This window comes from Myiozetetes cayanensis, unplaced genomic scaffold (assembly GCF_022539395.1).
Source record: "Myiozetetes cayanensis isolate MyiCay16 unplaced genomic scaffold, myiCay2020 scf5-8, whole genome shotgun sequence".
In the NCBI taxonomy this organism is placed as follows: Eukaryota; Metazoa; Chordata; class Aves; order Passeriformes; family Tyrannidae; genus Myiozetetes; species Myiozetetes cayanensis.
The window spans coordinates 89,075,426-89,096,153 of NW_026087742.1; the positions used below are offsets into that span (position 1 = coordinate 89,075,426).

Here is a 20,728-nt window from a genome sequence, read left to right on the forward strand (position 1 = left end):
TAAGGCTCAATAAGACAAAGTGCTGGGTCCTGCACTTGGGTCACAGCAACCCCATGCAGTGCTACAGACCTGGGAGGAGTGGCTCAAGAGCTGTTCAGCAGAAAGGGACTTTGGGGTGCTGTTGGACAGCTGGCTCAATATGAGCCAACAGTGCACCAAGGAGGACTAACAGCATCCTGGCCTCTGTCAAGAACAGAGTGGCCAGCAGGAGTGAGGGAAGCGAATGGTCCCCTGTACTTGGCACTGGTGAGGCTACACCTCAAGTACTGCTTTCTGTTATGGATCCCTCACTTTAAAAAGGACACTGAGGTGCTGGAGCATGTCCACAGAAAAGCAACAAGAGAAAAGCAACAAGCAACGTGTCTAGAAAACATGTCTTATGAGGAACGGCTGAGGGAGATGGGTTTTTTTTAGTCTCAAGAAGAGGAAGCTCAGGGGTGACCCCATCACTCTCCACAGCTACCTGAAAGGAGGTTGTAGTGAGGTGGGGGTCAGTCTGTCCCACCATGCCTGCAGTGAGAGGACCAAAGGAAAAGGCCTTAAGCTGAGACAAGGGAGATTCAGAGCAGATACTAGAAAATTTTTCATTGTTAATGTGGTCAGGTATTGGAATAGGTTGCCTGGGGAGGTGGCTGAGTCACCATCCCTGGAGGTGTTTAAGGGACATCTGATCTGGTGCTGGGTGATACGATTTAGTGGCTATGGGGTTACAGTTGTAGTGCTGGGTTGACAGTTGGACTGGATGATCTTAAAGTTCTCTTCCAACTTTGATGATTCTAAGATTCTATGGGTTTTCACTGTTGACTGGAAAGCTGTGGCATTTTTAGGCCCATGTTTGTTTCAAATTTGTGAAAGTGTGGCAAAGCCAAACCAACCAACAAAAAACCGCACAAGCAACCAGAAAGAAACCCAAGGCCTTAGTGTGTTTCTGTTAACTATGAAACAGTTCAGCTGAGGACATCTCTCAGATGAAGGGAATATGCATCTATCACCTTACAGAAGATTGTTTTAAGGCTTCCAAAGGTTGCTGAAGAAGTAGGAAAAAGAAACACCAGCAGGAGAAGGATAAAGGTTATGCATACCTGTTTGAGGTTTTCTTTCACAGAAAAGAAGGTGTGTGTGCCTAGCAGCATTTGATAACCAGGCCTCAAGACTGAAAGTATTACTTGCTTTTTAGGAATCCAATTTGTAGAATGACTACCATCTTATTACATCATCTTGTAAGTGGCTTATATTTTTGTGTGTGTGTTTTGGGGGGTGTAGGTTGTGGGGGTTTTTTAGGGTTTTTTGGTTGGTAGGTTGAGTTTTTTTCCAGGGTGGAGGTAAGTATGTGATTTTGGGGTTGGGATTGCTCTTTGGTTTTTTGGGAGATTGCGTGGGGTTTTTTTCTGTTTTGTTTGTTTTTTTGTTTTGGTTTGTGTTTATTGTTTATACATGTACCCACGTATAACTACTTCACAGTAGAAATACAGATTTCAGGGGCTTAAAATTATACAAAAACTAAAAATTAATTTTTTCTACAAACACACAGTCAACTCCGATGCAAAGGTGGGTATAAGTAAAACAGAGCTAGATTCTCAAGCCACTATGCGAACCAAGTACATTACTTACGACCCACATTTATTTAATCTAAAATTCCCTTTGGCACTTTTTAATGCAATTTATTACCCTGAAGTGGAGTGGATGACAGTAACACCAGATCAAGCATCTAATCTCATTTGTTCTCCAAATAATATCTGTATGTCTTTACACTATGGTTAGTAGGACTATGTGCCACAGTGCTCACAAGTAGCTATCTTAGGGAGATTGTAATCTGCAAGAATGTAGAGAATGAGATGGAATATAAGTAAAGATGGATTTCTTTATTTATTTTCTGATAATACAAAAAAGAGTAACACAAGATTATTTTCTTCATAGACCACTCTTCAGAAAAAAACTGTCTGTCTGCATCAAAAAAGCCCGTCTATTAGTGTATTAAACCTGTGTATAAGGATAAGGCTGAAATGAAAATATCTTTAAAACCCTTAAGCATTTTAAAAATATAGAATTCAACTAAAATAGGAAAAAAAGAGTTAATATAACTATTTCAGAATTTCTTTTTTTTACTATTTTCCATCTTTCAAGATTCCTAAACTACTTTCATTCCATTAAAGAATTCATTCTTATGCATTTTCCACTGACATTTCCAAATGCTAAAGCAAAGGAAATCCTAGTAGAGGAGGAGAAAGACATTCAGCATTACAGTTAACCAGAGTGATCACAGGGCTAAGAAATAACAATAAATCACTTAAACACACATTTTGCCTCTGCCCAACCCTGATCAGGATTCAAGAATGCTGAGTGCCACTTCATGCCATGGATCAAAGACAGTGACGCAGCCAAGGTAGACTGTGCGCAGGTATCACTGTGAAGCTCAAAGCTATGCATCTTGAGACTAAATTCACTTTTCCAAATCAAAAGTGAAATCACTGCTCTTTCTAGACCAGAAATGAGGTCTCTACAGAAATAAAGCGTTGATTACTCTCTCTGGAATTGAACTGTCAAACAACCTGATACAACCTGGCTTAAACAGGACAGTAAATACGCAGAAATTCTCTAGACACAAACCTACTTTTTATCATGAGTTCAGTCATTCCAACTTCTATTGACAAGTAAAAAGGAGAAAATGGAACTAAGAAAAGAAGTATCTGATCTATATGTAAACTTGTTAATCTTTTGCAAGAACTATCCTCCACTACCTCACTGGACTCTAAACTCTGCAATGAAATCAAATTTTATCATGTTCTCATATTAATGTATGAAAGTTAATTTTATTTTAACATATAGCCATGTCAGCTTCAATTTACATGCTGGAGGATGAGAAGCCATTCACTAAACTACCCACTGAATAATATGCTATAATTTGTTGTCAGTACAAACTGGGGAATTGGTATCTTAATTACACAGAACATGGAAAGGTATCTGAAGGATTTCAGAATTCCCATTCATTAGTGCCTACTTAGCTGGGCAACAGTATTAGCAGTGATGATAATTCTCTGAGAAGGTCTCAGGTGCAATCAGTCATAAAGAAGGTAATGCAGGGGAAAGATTAGGAAAGCTGGCAAAAAAAGTGGCTGAAGCATAAGCTACCAGCACCTGGAGTCAATTAATAAGATCCTTGTCCCATTATCCTGTCTGTAGAAGTAAGTTTGAAGTAAAATAACAGGAGTAACTAAATCAGTGCATTGCCAGAGCAGGAGCATGTGTTATTGCAGGACTGTTCCAGTAGTGTTGTCAGGAATTCATCACAAGTGATTATACAAGAGATGCAATTGCCAGAGATTTTTTCCTGTGAAATCCCATCCATTAGAATTTAGCAGAAATAAAAAAATACAACTGAGATTCATTTTTTGTTTTAAAAAATGAACAACTCTATTGCATACAGGGTTATAAAGGGATGGAGCAAACTCACCAGAACTCCACTGTAATTTGAGTAAGGCTTTCATTGATTCATTATACACTCCCATAGAAGTCTATAAATCCATGTATCTTACAAATACAACTACCTTAATGTTATCTTACAATATGGTATAGTAGTTTGAGGTTTACGATAGCTTAGATGTTGAGCTACTACTTTGAAGCAGAATGTTTTTCTCTTTCTTTCCCTGCTCTTTTCCTATTCTACAGGTTGTAGAATGCCTGTACCTTAAGTAGGAGCAATGTTTTCTACAGAAGACACTTCAGGGAACTAAGGAAAGTTAGTTTCCTCTCAACTGACCATATACAGTTGCAGGATGCAAGTCTAGTGTAACTGAAGCCCTGAATTAAATCGTGCAGTTCATGAAATATCTGGACTGCAGACTGTTTGTGTGTAAGCCTGTGCAGGCACACAGAGAAATGGGACAATGGTTGGAACAGATAGACTGATGCACTGCCTTCTCACAAAAATCAGTCACATCAGGAAATTTTTAAGATCTCCTTCCTCCCATCCACTCATGAAGAACTGATTTCAAAGACGAAAGTCCTCTGAACCTCTCACTCCATAGTGGTCATAGAAAACAGACTAATAATAAACAAAGTACAGAGCTATTAAATAGATCAATCCAGAACTAAGTGCATAAATTTCAATTCTTTACAGGTGCACGTACTTAGAAGGGTAAAGCACAACAAAGTACAAACACCAAAGCAGAGACAACTTACCTTCAATGTACAGGGGCTCAACGACATCGTGATTTATCAGTTCGAAGTTCTCATGACCAATCCAGTGCTCCACATTTCTTTTCCTGCCCGTAAAGAAGTTGTCCACAACTGTAACCTCATGGCCATCCATCATTAGTTTGTCAGTAAGATGAGAACCCACAAACCCTGCTCCTCCAGTTATCTGCGTTAGGACAGTTGGTATAAATTTCTTTTTCTTTTTACAGAAACACTAGACAAAGTCTACAAACATGAAGACAGAACAGTAGCTTTCAGATCGTTGCTTACTCCAGGGAAGCCAACTCCATTTCCGCACCACTTTTTGTTTCAAAATGTACAGCATTTAAAATTTCAAGAGACATATTTGACATGTTTCGTTACTGTCAGGCTAGAAGTTCAGCTACCTATTCACATCAACAAAATCTCTTTTTCAGATTACATTATTTTCCTTTTTTTCCTTCAAATTGGATTGTGCCCTTTTATGCAACAGCAAAGCCTAAAGACACAAAAAGGTGAGAATTTCTGCAAATCCCATTTCCCAGAAAAAAGGATATGACAGAATGCCAGGTTATATTCGTGTTAGATCTATAATATCTGATATGTCAAATCTAGCTTTTGTCTTGTATAAATGGAAGACATGTTGGGTGTTCTAAGTAAGTACTGCAAGTTTGCACCCAGAAAGGAGGAAGGAAGTTCTCTGAAGACCTCTCATCTGAAATATCTGCTAAATACAAAATTGTTCCTTTTGTGTTTTAATGCATCCATAGCTTACATCATTCTGGACTGAAGAGGGCAGGCAGTTGGTCTAGATGATCTCTGCAGGTCCCTTACAACTGAAAAGGTTCTATATCATTACCTCTAACACGCAGCATTTGCCTGTCTTGGAAATTTCTGATGTTTTATTGTAAAGAAACAAGCACGAAAAAATATTTTAAACCTCGTACTCGTGTTCCATTGCAGATGCACAAGAAGCAAGAAAGTTCATTATTTTTTCCCCTTTTGCACCTCAGACTTCAACAGTAAACAATAAAAAACCAAAACAAACAAGTAAAACAAACAAAAACAAAAAAAAAAAAACCAACAAAACCAAACCAAAAACAAAACCACACAAAAAACCCTCAGTATTGAAGCAGTCAGTGCAAGTAAGTAGAACAGCAAGTTGTGTGACACATCCAGACAGATCTATCTACAGAAGCAATTATTTTCTCTGCATTTCATAATCTGTTTTCAGGAACAAAGACATGACAGATCACCACTCTCAACAAATGGACTTGTAAAGCCTTGTGTGGCATCAGCTATATTATATGACTGCCTGATCAAATTCACATTTTGAAAGTGATTCAGCTGTTGATGTCCATTCTTCAGCTGCAGTGACAACTAACTAAACAATGAAAGGACATGGTGTAATTGTTAAGCAGGAATCTAATAAATGGATGGTGTGCTAAAACAACAAAATACTTTGTGGAGAAGGATGAGATGCCTGAAGTTCTTTCACTTTGGGTTAGTCAAAGGTTAAACATTTATCCTGTCCCTTACCCTGCCATCCACTATTTTAAAAAGCCAGATCAGCATTTTTTTTTGTAAACTAGAAAAAATAGAAAGGAAAACTACCAAAGACTGAAAAGGGAAAAAAAAATAACACAACCAAAAAAACACCCCTAAAAACTATATCTGTTTTCTTTTGTAAAAACTTGAATGCCCACTTCTTGCATTCTCACACTTGTTTCTCTTATTAAAAATTCAGGGCCACCAGTGTTTCAAAGTAACTGTAAGTACCAGTTAATAAAAGAATCATTTAGTTGGTCTATTTAGTATTCTTCTGAGTTTGTCAGGGTTTCCTTGTAGCAGATTCAACATGTGATTCAGTTCCTTGACAAACCTGAAGGAGAAATAGTATTTAGGAAAAGCCCTCTTTGAAAGAAAAAGAAGAACCTCATGATTCCTACCACGCTGCAACAGAGCGGAGGAAGAACAAGTTTCTGGCAGAATGCTGTGAACAAGGAAAGAAGAAGAATAGTAACTGAGGGAGAACAGCCCTCTGCCATGTGCCACCACATACCAGGGAAAAAGTCATGCATGGAAAACCTACTGCCATAAGCTTATCCCATCCTGGAAGCAATCTGCAGCCTTCCTGAACGTTCCAAGGGTTTGGGCTTTTTTGTGGTGATGAGGACAAAACTTTTCTGTAGATGACCTGAACCTACTCCTTCAATCAAGGCTCAAGGAAATCTCCTACTGCTACTTCTATTTCCAAGGCTGTAGAAAATGGCAAACCCATATAACCAAAAAATAACAAAACCAAGCACTCCTTACAGCACTATGCTACATGCAAGCAAACAACAAGGAAAAAAGCACAAACCAATTTTGTCTGGAAAGAAGTTTCCAATTACTTTAAACCTGCAAGCAGTATTTATGATAAATTTAAGTTAGCTTTATTAACATATCACTTCCATAGGTATTAGATAAAGAAATAATTGAAAAAGGAGCTGAATTTCCCCTGGAAAAGTAAACAACTGTGTAAATTATGGGTTTTTTTAATCATTATTTGATGTTACACTAAAAAAAAAGATGATTTATCACTGAAGTTCTTTGTATAATCTTCCTGTAATCACTCATAAAAGCATCTTTTCTAAATATGACTTCCTGCAAATCACAATGACATATTAATCTCATCATCATATATTCTACATGAATCATTTCCATATCAGAACTGAAGTACCAGCACTTGGGGCTTAATAGGAATTAATCAAAATATTTAATTACTTACTACTGCAAATATACTTGGTAACTTCAACAGCTACTAAAAGGCACAAATATTACTGATAATTTTCTCCACTAAAGCCACTTCTAAGTTTGTCTATTTGTTACATGAGTTCATTTCTTTTGCCTGCAGTCAGATTCAAACCATGTAATGTACCATATGGAAATCATATTCATTTTTTATTTTCTGCTTTTATCAGTGCACTGTATTCAATTCAGAAAAAGCTCCACCCAACAGACTGAACAAATGTCAACATTATCTTCCATAATATTAACAGAACTCCTTCTCTGGCATACGAAAGCCTGTGGTTTAGTCACTTCAGAGAGCTCAGGAAATAGATAAATCATGCACAATAGGATGAAGATCTCTTTTCAATGAAAGTGACAGTGTATCTAGTCCCAGCTGAAATACCATCATTACTGGCAAACATCTCCAAATAGATGTAGTGTATAAAAAATAATTGCTAGAACTGCTGTTTGGTCAGGTCAGTGCTGTGGGTATCTCCAGGCTGGAGCTGGAGACTGCATTCAGACGGAAAAAAAAAAAAAAAGTAAATCAGAATTTAGGATGGATTCTAGAAAAAGATGCAGTATCAACAAAATACAAAGAAAATTATCTACTGAAGTTCACTTGGCTTGCCAATTCTTGAGAAATTTTGAAGTGTCATGCAAGGTCTACATGTGGACCTTTATATAAGAACTTCAGCTCCTCAAAACACGGATTCTTACTTCTCATAGGATTATGACAGCAACGCTCAGAGAATGGAACTGCCCACGTGGGGCTTGTGAATGCCCATCCGAGTTGGCACCAAACTAATCCCTGACCACAACAGAGAGAAGAAACGACAGAACAACTTGCCATTTCTTTTGGTCCATTTTCTCTTTAGGAATTTAAACTCCACAAAATACATGGACTGTTCGCCTCCAGGTCAGCAGAAAACACTCCTATTACAACTACTTGCCATCTCTGTTGAAATAACAGATTTCAACAAAACATCCAGTATTTTTCAGTGGCAAAGTCAAAGTGAACATTAAGAGCTCCACAGCCTGTTAACAGCTTTCACTGACACTTTTCCTTAAAGTACCTTCTTACTTACAGAGAAAACATGACATTAAGGTTACTTTATTACCCTTGCACATGAGGCACACGATTTAGGAATTTTCAGACTTATGCCTCTCTCCACAAGGGCACAGGGAGCCTACAGGTCTCCTTCCTTCAAACTGTCACAAAAATGACAGAACATCACTGCAGAATTAAACTAATTTAATAACACTTATTTTTTATGACTTTTGCAAGAGCAATGAAGATTATTGCAGTAAAATCAAAATTTTTTAATCCGCATCTCTTCAGTGTTTTTCTTCAAAATTTTGAAGTCAAAGCAAACGAAAGCACCAGATCAGTTAGGCACTTTAGCCGAGTTTTGTCCTAGACTTTGCTTTTTACAGTGGAGGCAGAAGTTCATACTCTGTGTTTACACATCTCAAGTAGCTATACTTTCTCTGCCTTGAAAACATGGGAAAATTCTTCCAGTTGACAAGGAAAACAAGGACAAATTTAGGTCACATATAACGTCAAAAATGTTTATAGACAGAACTGGAAAGCTGATGTTGCAGCACAACTCATTGAGTTAAAGAATGCCCTGGATGACTACTCGTCCTGACTTAACCTGCCACCCTCTTCTACCCTCAAATGCTTATGATGCTTCAAAATAACAGAAACAAGAGAAGATAACAGAGAGATGAACACTCCCCACAGAGCAGCTGTTTTTCCAGCCTTATGACTAAATTTTGCGCCATTCGGTCACACAAGCTTTCTGTCAAGATGTGCCTAAAAAGTTTCCCAGGCTTTGCAACTTTAAGCCATCTGGGAACACACACAAAGATCCTCTGGTAATGCAATTCTAAAATGTTACAGAGAAGAGCAGTTTAATTGCAAATCAAACCTCCAAAACAGCCCAAGTCTCATGTTCTCACACTCGGCATACGAACCATAACACAAAGTCAGTGAACCACTACTTTAAACTCTGTGCAACATGTATGACATCCAAGATAATTTACTTTATCCCTTTTCATATCTTAATCCTACAAGACAGATTACATTTCACAGAATTTTTTGGTATTTCCCAAAAACAACCCCCAAATAAACACCAACTTACCAGGATTCTTTTACGATCCTTTTCTGATAAAAATTTCACCGGTGGATATTTCTGGGTAAAACTACAGAATATTTCAAAACAAAGAAGAGAAACTAAGTAAGTTTCAGCCCTGTTTCTTCTGATTTTCTAGAATGAATCACTTGACTTCTATGTTTTGAGAGCAGAACTGATGCCAGGTATGATATCACAAGAAAATAAAACAGTAAAACACAAACAGCAATTGGACACTTTAAAAAAAAAAGTTCTAAAATATAAACAACCTTCTTAAAAGTTCTGGAAAAGAAAGCAAGTTTTGTGATTTACAGCACTGACTTGGAACACTTCTCCTTAAAACTTCAATGCAAAACTTAAAATATCAAGTTTTAAATCTCCCCTAAAGTTTCACAACAATCAATTTAAAGTTTACAATTAGAATGTTGAAGAAACATCTCTTATGATTTCTACCAGAGAATTTATTCTGTATGAAAACTAATCCTAATTTGCTTCTCAGAAGTATCTAGACTGCCATGGTTTTGATGGTCTTCAAGCTACTGCCACTTAATTTTTGCACTTTCTTTACACAAACTTAATCAAAGCAAAACCATAATAAAATAAAATTATGTGTCATATAAATCTTAGGTGCTCTATTAAACTCTTGATACTTGGAACCTTAGATGATTTCATGGATCTGGAATTACATCACTTTTCCCCTTCCCCAGCATGCATTCTGCATACAGCAAAAGTCCTCTGAAAGAAGGTGCAAATTTTATTTTATTTATTTATTTCAGTAATTAGCATCATAGTCTTGGCAGCATTTTAATAGCTCAGGTGTTTCTTAATTAATTATCAGTGTGACACTGCACAGAAATCAAACTGTGGTTAACCTTCTCCTCCAGTAAGTCCACATGATAGGGATGCAACTGGATGTATCACACAGGAGCCACATATACCAAGAGTTACATTTTCTCCTGCTCCCAAATAGATGCTGACTGAACTGACCCTAAATCTCTGATCTTGAAGCACTTCCTTTGCTTCTAACTTGCAGTATTGGCTCAAAAAGAATTCTTCAGAGGCAAAGCACAGATGCTTCTGTACTTCGTCAAATTTTCATCCCACTGTGAAAGCTGCTTCCAGTTTTGTTTCTTGGACAGGAGAAATATGGTGCTGGAATCTTCCAGTGTTAGCCACACAGGGAGACTGAAATAAGAAACTACTTACACTTGCCTTATATCACTACACAAGTCACTAACAATTTCTTTAGGCTGAGGCAATGAAAAACAGCAGTGCATAAGCATAATGCAGAATGGAAAGCACCTCCTTTCTGTGCAGAAAGGAAAATTCACCAATAAGAAGAGATTTATGGAGTTCAAAAAAAGTTTAAGCACCACATAACTAGGTGGAAGGCACAAGTCTGTCTCCTCCATTTCCAAGACCATTATTTTAAGGTCACATTAATCCAGCCCAGAGTCATACTGCTGCCAAAGGTACCTCACAATCACTTTTGCTCCTGCTATTACACCAATACTAGTTCAGAAGCAGTGGGATAGAGTCTAGCAGCCAAATGATGATCTTTTGGCAACAACACCGAGTTTATCCTGACCTAATGCTTGCCTTGGTGACTTCATGGCAATGCTTTTGCTGTGCAAGCTATTAATAAAAACTTTCCAGCTTTAGCTTCAGTTAAACAATCTCTTGTCATGAGACTAGCATTAAGGAATTCTTGTTTTTCCTGCTTCTCAAAAACATGACAATGGCTTGCTTTCACATTTTATAAGCTTATGAGGTAAGAAAACATTGACACTAAAGTTGGCTTTGCAAGCAGGACCAGCCTTCAGACAACTGACAGTGAGTAGTTATTTACTGTCACTTTACATAGACACAAAATTAAAATATTATTAATTGAAACAACCCACATGCAGCTAACCAGCAGAGATGAATGAATGCATTATTTGAAAAATTCAACAATAATAATAGCCCATATTTTGTGAAAGTATAATTCCCAGACTGCCTCACAGAGAGGTAAAAAAATATTTTGATTCTTTCTCCACTTTGCTAGAGATCTGAAAGAAGAGTCATCAATACATACAAAAAAAAAAAAAAAAAGGAGAATTTAGATGGCTCCTGGAAGAAGTTTTAACTTCATGGTTCCACTCAACAACTCATTGCTCATTTGGAAAAATATAGCAATTATTAAAAAACAAAACAAAAAACCACAACAAAACAGAAACAAACAAACAAACAAAACCAAAAAAAAGAGCCAAATGGGATGGGCTTCCACAAAGGTCCTCTGTGGACAGCAGAAGAATTTACCTAAACTGACAGCAACTGAAGCTGAAGATTGACTGGGCTATCAATATAGATTAAATAAATCAATTGAACTGTTATAATTGGTATGGTAGTATCACTTGCAACCACTACAGGTGACACAGTCTGCAATGTGTTTAATTTTGCCAATATGTGCCTAGTTCAATCCATGATGTTCACACGCACATTAAGAGATAAGCAACCAGATCAATATTCTCACTGAAATAAATTCCATGTGGCAGGTCACTGAACCTTTCAAATCAACTGTAGAAAACAGAACTGAAAATTTTTCTCCCTTTTTTTTTTTTTTCTTACAGCCTAGGAGGGGTGGGAGGAGGAGGGGCAACTGCTCACCAGAATGACAAAACTCTAACACCAAAACACTGGTGTTTTGGCCAAGAGCAATGGTATTTCTGCCCCCCTTTCAAGGGGAAAGCACACAGCCACCCATATGCTATAAGTAACCTTGTGGGTTTACTGGCACTGCTTGGACAAGTCAAGAACTGGCCCTCAGTAATGCAGCACTCTTGGTTGGCTGTTTGCTTGGGACACCAGCAGTGTCACCTGCAAAACAGTATCACTGTCAAGGCAGCATGTTCTTGTCAGAGTTGACAATTCCCACACCTATTCGAGACCTTGTTTTGTGGTGAAAAGAATCTGCCCATGAGGACACTCAAATCTGATCTGACAGAAAGGCAACCAGGCTGTGAAGAGAGGGACTTATTTGCAAATACACACCGAAATCCCTAGTTTCCCCATCCAGCCTACCTGAATGGTTCTGATAGCATAAAAGTAAGAAAATGATCTTGCAGGGTGAACACAAGCAGCCAGGGAGAAATGCATGAGGCTTGGATTTTTATTTTTAGCAACTATGTCTATTATATGTGCTTGTGGATCTACAGCACATGTTTGATATCTGCAGTTCATCAAAAAGCTTGTGTGCTTTTCCTCAATTGCATCATCTAGTTTAATCCAAGATAACACATTCCCTTACAAATCCCGAGAGAAGCAAGTCAGTCAGGCTCATTCAAAGCTCACACACAAACTACAATTCACAAGCAAATCACTGTAATTAGCTGAACCATGGCAACTGATCACAAGTGTAGGAAAAGTGGGGTTAAACATATTTTCAGTCTCTTGAAGTTGAAACCAGTATGTGTAAGCACACACCTGGGCTGGACTTTCTAAACCATGGTAATCCGTTCATCAGCCGGACTCCAAACAGTTAATTCCTCCACATGATTTGAACTTTACAAGAATCCAGCGCTCCCAGTTTGCTTTAGTAGGATTAATCAGCCTGAATACCTTAAGTATGAGTGTCTTTCAGCACTCAAGGCCCCATCCTCACACATAATAGCAACTCAAACGTGTTACGGGTATATACAAAACATTTCTCTCAAGCCTGCAACTACAGAGTTGACAGCTACAGAACAGAAACTGCGCCTTTGAACTGCTTCCCAAATTTAGCAGAAGACATACCTTTTTTCTAGATCTTTGATTTTCTCCCTTAGAGGTGCAACAGCCTAAAATAAAGGAAAAACATTTAATCTTTGAATAGAACATGACTCACATCACAAAACACACATATAGGGAATTACTTTTGAGTAAAAACCATGGTGGTCTCTTGTGAAGAGCTTTACTAAAGACACTCCAAGAAACTTGCATCTTAAAGCATCCTTTAAACAAAAAAGCCTTTAATTTTTTTCCACCAAAAATCCAATCACCTAGTATAGTGTGAAATGAAATCCCTTAGCTTACCAATGAAAACAAAACACCTCAAGGCTATGAGTGTCATATCCTTGATAAGGACAACCAATGTTATGCTTTCTATTAGGCAAAATGAAGTCAAAAGTGACTACTCTGAGGCTGTTAAAGGCAATCTATATCCAGCAACAGCACAATAGGACAGTAAGTAAAACCTCAACTATTTAAATGGACAGCAGATAAGCACACAAGAGGACACAGACATGGAAAAAGAGACTAGCTTTAGTGAAAAGGCTGTTATTATCTCAGAACATGGCATGCAAATTTAAAGAAACATGTTTAAATACATAAGATATGTTCTACATTATGATTTGAGGGTATATCTAGGCTTTTAAGAAAATATTAAATGGAAATTTGTTCAAAAGTAATAGTTCACATACCAAGCCTTCTGTTTGCATTTTCACTACTCTAAAAGAGAGAATCACTTAAGGTGGCATCAGTTTCAGGTTCTTTATCTCAGGACCCAAATTTCTAACAGTCCTGCAAAATTTCAGCAAGTCCTTGAAGTCTTGCTTTTAAGTTTATTAAAATCATGTCAGAAAACTTACTCTCTAGGGCTATACATAAGTTGAAAGCTATCAGAAGGTTATCACTTGAAGTGGTACTATGTAGCAACACATCAACAACCAACATTAATTTGTTTTGTACAAATACTTCTAATCAGAACTAGACAATTCAGGAACTTCATAAACTGAAATATGCTGCACATTCACGTTAAGAGGAAATAATATGGTATTGTCATTTATATTCATTTAATATTTAGCTCTGTGGAGCAGCAAATAGTTCTTGAACCAGTTATTCTGATGGTTCAAGCTTTAAAAAAGCTTTAAAAAGACCCAGAAAAGCTCAACTTCTCAGACCTTACAGTAACTCTGCTCTACACATTGATTTTCAAGCATTTCACCATTCTTTAACAGCTGGAATTTTCACAGTGCTTGTTGTTACACTTCCCAGAATTAAAACAAACAAACAAACAAACAAAAACCCACAAACCAGAAGAGAAGACAAACTAAGAACACAATCTTTCCACTGATTTTAAGTGATTTCAGTGGGTTCCTCACTGAATTCAGAGGAACAATTGTTATATAAACCTGCTGGAATACAAGACATTAGACAGACCAGACTACACTAATACAGTCACTCATACCTACACAAGGGTAAGGGGTATTGATCTCCAGGACTTCTGTATCTACTAGATACTTTGCTTTATTGTTACTGGAAGTCTAGAACGTTTGGAGAAAGAATTGTTGCACACATTCTTAATATTTCACAATGAACTGAGGTTGAAATGGAAATTCAGAGGTATTGGTACAGAAGTTCAGAACCACCAGTGTGTTCATTGCCCATGCCTACTCCAGAAACTACTAGGCTCATGCTTAAAGCATTGGTACTGCACACCATCCCCAACCACAAACATAGCTATCTTTGTTCATTAGTTAAGAACAAAGCAAAGCATTTTTGGGCAGCTTCAAGTTTCTAATCAGACATATATACTATGCATTTTGTAAGGGTGACAGAGGAAAGAGTTTGTGTACATCCTTTCAGTAACAAATTAAACATTTCTTGGAAAAAAAGGATTCTACCACAGCTTCTGCAGCAAATGCATCAACAGATTTATTACTTTCAAGAAAGGTTTTGAGGAAAACAACGCAGAGCTACACATCCATGTCAGAAACTCAACTATAGCCAAGAACAGTTTGAAAACTTATGTACAGACCCAAATTCAGTGCTTGAAGTGGTTTTAGCAGAATGGAGAATAATAAGATAAAACTAAATATACCCCTCAACATGAAATGAATGAAATGGAGTCCTCAAAACAAAACAAATTGCAGGTATTAGCAAACTAACCTCCTCTATTTTACTTTCCACCTTCTGATCCCCATTTTCTTGAAGAGTCCTGTTGGCAAGAAAAGAAAGAAAACATAATCCACACCTAAGCAATAGCTGCTTCACTGCACCTTCATCATGCTGTTAAAACAGCACCTTCAAAGCATCTCGAGTTAGTGTTATTTCAAAGACATACTCAGAACAAACTAAAGTGGGTGGTCCAATTCCCATTGAAATCAGTTAACCTTTTCACCAAGTTTGGCAGAAACTGAAACCAGCCCACAGGAAAGAATAGTAACTATAAAAATTACATTCATTTTACATCGAAAATTAACTTTATTTTAGAAAAGCATCTAATCACTGTTTTTGAGTAACTTTACTGTGCAAATGCCCAAAACTCTCTTTGAGGGTCTCTTCTTACTGTATGCTGACAAAACATTTTCCCTTAATGCCACAACAGTATCAATCAAAGAGAGAAAAGGACAAATATATCTCACTTTGAACTTTTTCAAACACAAGAGAAAAAAAGCCCTCTACTAAAACATCTCTTAAGTAACCACCTCATGGGCAATACTGACCTCTCACACAAATGCTATTCATTTGAAATGAAGTCAAGGATGAAGCATGTTGTGGTAGCTGGTGAAAACAGAGTACTGTCTAAGAAGCTGATGTCTTGCACAAATCTGTGTGGTCTTACTTAGCATCTAATTGTGTAAAATATCTCAATGAGCTGTGTTCATTCTTGAGTAAACTTCTACAAGTGTAAGTAGAGTAAGCAAGTGTACCTCCTGTTTCTATGTAATTTTCCTTACATTTGCATAATTATATTTTTTCAATTAAACCTTCTGAAAGGGGAATTATTTATCTTCCAGTAGTAAGTTTTTGCATACTAGAGGATTCACGGGTATCCAACATAAAATGGAGTTCTTTCATAAATAAAAAACAGAGCTCCTTTACTTGGGACCTGAACTCATTACACCTAGGGAAACAGAAGATCCTTTGTTAAGCAGATATATATATATACACACCATACTGTTAGAAGTTAGAGCAACGATTCCCTTTCATAACGTTCTGTAAAAGTCTTACCTTTTAAAAGTCAGCTCAGTCTATTACTGAGGCAAAAACATTACTGACCAGATTCATTTTGCGGTATCTGTAAAAAGTACAGTAAATTCCTACACAAAGACACACAGACCCTGAACCAAAAGGACATCTCAAATAAAGAAATCATATGCAGGTAGTGGCAGAATTTGTAACAACAGCTTATCAGGGAATAAACACACTGGATACCACATCCACCTGTCCTCTGCCAACCCCTCTCTGAGGTTCTTGTCCTTACTTAAGAAATGCTCAGCTGCTCAGCAGTAACAGCTGCTAAGCTGCCACAGCTCGCTGGTCATGATAACATGGTAATCTAAATGATATCTCCATCTGCAAGACAAAGCATCTCAGCAGCTGTTTGCCCAACAGCTGAGCACTCTGTGCATCAAGAGTGGGAAACTCCAACAGGAGTAGAGTGGACTGCTTGGGACAGGAACAGATCCCAGAGAAAGCTGTCCTGGGTGAATCAGAGCCCATAGAAAATTCATTATTTTTCTTAGGTTTTCCTCAAACTTTCCTTACTCTGTGCTGCTAAGAGTGGCATGGCAGAGTACCAAAACCCTTTAGTAGCAAAATAACATGGCAAAATATTTTGTCCTCTGTACACAATGACTTTGTTATAAGGAAAGGGCTGTACCCATATTCTCTTCAATTTCTTTTGCAGCTGTGTTTTCCTGGTGAATTTTCCTGGAGGACAAACTCATATGCAAGCAGAAATGACGTGAAAATCTGCATGTATTTCATGCATATGCAGTACCCTTCTATTTCTAAAGGAGAAAATTCCAGGGAACAATGCAGGATTTTTTGCTTTTCAGCAGTTAAACCATCAGATTATCTCCCAGTTAACTCAGGGGGAGGAAAAATTTCCCCAAAGTACATTTCTGATTCTAGGTACAGAAACACAATTATGGCAAGCAGCGGAGACTCTGCTGCTCTTCAATATTCAAGCCCATATTATCAGTGAGATACAGTCAAATCTGTGCTGAGGAAAGCAGAATCCAAGCCTATGAAACCAGGTATGCCAACCAATTTGCCAAAACTGGAAGACAAATTTGTGTAAAGAAAGGTAGATGTTGAAGTGTGATTAAGATCCTGGGTGAGATTTGCAGCAGACACACAACCCTTTTTGTAATCGAACACCTTGGATTTAGAAAAATGGTTATCAGCTGCTTAGCAACCATCCAAACAACAGTGTGAACTGCTGTTCTGTTTTCTCCCTACTTTATATATATTGATACATGCTGATGGGAAAGGTAAGTTAATTTTATTTCACATAATATTCCATAAAAAAATGATATACATTACCTCATATTGACTAAGTTTCCCCATACAGCTGCAAAATAAGAAGACAGAAAACATTACAGTGTCATATAACAGTACACGAGGTCATTTTTCCTATTATCATCAGAAGGAATTTAGGACAATCTTAAGTATGTTAATCTTAACCATAAATTATCTAAATAAATTGCATACACACCCCTCTCCCCCCCCCAAGTATCTACAACACAGTTTCAAAGTGTGGGAGGAATTCTGATAAGATTACAGGAGACAATAAGGAAATGCACAGAAATTATTTAAACTATAATTTGTCACTGTACACAGATTAAATAAACCAGAACACTCGACTTGTTTATTAGGGACACTGAAAAAGAAAGTAACCCTGTAGACCTGAACCACACAAATTGGAAACTGCAGAATAACAAGAATAAAAAGACTGGCCACTACAGATGAGAGCTGAACCAGTGCAAAGAGATGTCACCAGAGTCCTGCAATTAAAGGTAGCAAGTACTTGTACACACATGTGTTCTTTCTCCAAACACATATATCTTGTGATGCTAAGTAATATAACCAAATGCCTCAGTAAGCAAACAAAACCCATTTATTACGCTGTTTGTATGGAAAAAGTTTTATAGAATGATAAATCACATTCTAAAATAGCACTGCAAAGATACATCTGGGTTCACAAAAAAGGTACCTGCCCAAATTATTTTCTACTAGGAAAAGAAAAATCTGTTGAAACTGTTCAAGGTTTAAGTAATTATAGGAAGACTATCAGAACACTGATACTCCTTTCAACTAGGACACAGAATGTAGTTTAAAGTCAAAAAATGAGAAGTCATAAACCAGGCTACACTGACAAGGAAGACTTGACAACTTCAGATCATCGAGATAAACAAGGTTAACATGGAACAGTTATGTAAGGGACCCTGCACGACAAGAAACACAGCAAATATACCCCATATATCTCCAGAAAATCATTCTGCGATTGCTCTTTAAGAGACAAGGTTCAACCTAAGGATTCAAATTACACTGGGTCTTAAGAAGGAGGAGTTGCCTATATGCAGTATTTACATACATATAGAAAGCTTCTGAGATGTCCTCACTTTTTATAAGTTATGTTACAGGTCTCGAGTAGCAGCTAGTGAAGTATTTTACCTACAGTTAGGCTTTCGGTATTTGTTTTCATCATTATTACTTTCTGAGTTCAAGCAGAGGATGAGGTGTTATAGAAACAAGAAAACAAAAAAATGCTGCTACAGTCACAGGCACCTTCCAGGCAGGAGGACAAATGAAAGGTACCCAGGAATAAGGAATGGGAGGACACAAGTGAGAATGCAGTAATGCAGTTGCTATTCTAACCTTTAGGGGATGGCAAAGCTACTGAAGTGTTTGTAACTGCTGAGTGCTGCTTATTAATTCAAAGGGTAACTCAAGCAAATCCAGGACAGACTATCAAACAAACTGTAGGAGGGCACTGTGATATCTCTGGTGGTGTCATAAAGCCTCCTGTCATCTTCTGAGGAAAAGATAGGGAAGTTTTATATTAGAATGAATGATCAACAAAATCCAACTGAATTTAAAAAAACCTCGAATTTTCTGTTAACTACATAAAGCAAGTTTACTATGGGGAAAAAGGGATATAGTGTTGGGCAGCAAGTTCAATTCCAGTTATTCACCCTCTGACTAGGATTTCAGCATTATTTATGATAACATTAATGGAAAAACTTTTTTTTCAGTGAATGATGACTATCTGACAACTACAGGTACAGAATTCTCAAGTTAGATACTTCTCAGTTATACTTACAATGAATTACTTTCCTGGGCTACAGAAATGTATACAAATAATGTAAGCGTTGTTTATGCAGTGGCAGGAAGCATCTGGGCTTAGTTGGTGAAGCAGGAATTGATGAAAAAATGAGTTGCCAGCTGCAACACAAATACCACGCTGAAAAGACACTGTGGCTACATTGCACACAAGAAACTGGTTTCCTAAAGAAAACATGTTAATTGTCTGTTCTCAGTATCCACAGCAGGGAAGGGGAGCTCAAAAAGGCATTTGCATCCTTCCAGAATCATTATGTCTGATTGTCTGATTTCCCAGTCCTGTAGGGGTACACAACCTTACAATACACTTCTAAGAAGTATATTTCTGTACCATTCCGGGGGAAAAAATAAGGAAGAAAGAAAGAGGGGAAAGGGGAAGAAAAAGAAATTGAAAAATGAACCACACAGGAACTACCATATTGAGGGATCTGAAGAGCCCTGAACTCTCTCTCACATGCAAAGAGGCATTGCAGAAACTCCTTCATACTGCCCTCACAAAAGAGTCTGAATGCACGATTCCAAGAAGGATCTCTTTAGCTATTGGTGCTCACATATAGCTTACATCAAGGTTTAAAGGATCAGATATAAGATTTTGCACTACAGTGGAAATGAGTTTTGGTTGTTTTTCTTCTAAATGTACAGTTGTTTATATAACAGGCTTACCTTGCTGCAGAACCAGCAATATGACTGGGCTTGGTGGTTGGCTGGGGTTAAACCACGACAAGGACTATGGCTCACAGAGGATTTCCTTGTCCTAAAGGTTATGCCAAGGTCAGTCTGACATTCAGGTAAGAATGATGGAAACATATTAAGGCAAGTGGGTCTAAATGCACGAGCAGAACGATCAGAATTACAAGCCTAAATTCAAGATGAAAATCCTCACATAATCCTCCATAAAAATGCTTAACTGGCCCATCAAGTTCAGGCACCAAAACCTGCAAACAGGGATGGTTAAAAAAGTCTTCCACACCAGCAAGGTCATGAATCAGGCACTACACATAAACCCAGTTTTCAAAAGCATGAGACTCCTAATGGACCAAATTTGACCAAACACCAACATAACCAAGCACCTCACTGTAAAAGCCAGTCTTAAAAATTCAAATATAAAGCCAAATATTTTAAGCCAAAAAGTACTCATCCAGAATAACAGTCTTGTGCCAATTCTCAGACCTTGAAGATTTAACACCCTCACCCTGCACAGCCACACACAGTAGGTACTCTGTGAAGAACTTACTACTCATCCAACTAGAGAGCACTCAAAGACAGAGGCTTCCTGCTGTCTACCGAAAATGTGCAGGGGAAGAATTCATCATTAATTGGACTAGACAGAAGCAGGACTTGTAACCAAACAATTGAGACACTCACCTACAAGACAGAAAGAGACAGAGGTTCTGCTTATTCTCTCAAAGACTAATTGTAAACCTCACCCAATGACTGATTAAGGTAATCATAAGTTGCCATTAAGGTGATAGTAAGTTGCCGATAGAGAAGTGATCAGAATATCTGGAATGTTCTAAGACACAGGAAAGCCTGGTTTAATGGTCCATAGGAGAAAG

General features: G+C 37.6%; 1 protein-coding gene across 1 annotated transcript in view; it reads right to left on the reverse strand.

Annotated features, from left to right (window-relative positions):
• Positions 1–20,728, reverse strand: part of UXS1 (UDP-glucuronate decarboxylase 1) — a 57,638-nt gene that overhangs the window by 29,605 nt on the left and 7,305 nt on the right. Inside the window, exons 2-6 of the mRNA XM_050333841.1 lie at positions 17,373–17,400; positions 14,988–15,036; positions 12,855–12,898; positions 9,093–9,153; positions 4,180–4,360 (exon numbers count right to left, since the gene is read on the reverse strand). Coding sequence (XP_050189798.1) covers positions 4,180–4,360; positions 9,093–9,153; positions 12,855–12,898; positions 14,988–15,036; positions 17,373–17,400 — 363 coding nt within the window. The remainder of the gene's footprint in view (positions 1–4,179; positions 4,361–9,092; positions 9,154–12,854; positions 12,899–14,987; positions 15,037–17,372; positions 17,401–20,728) is intronic.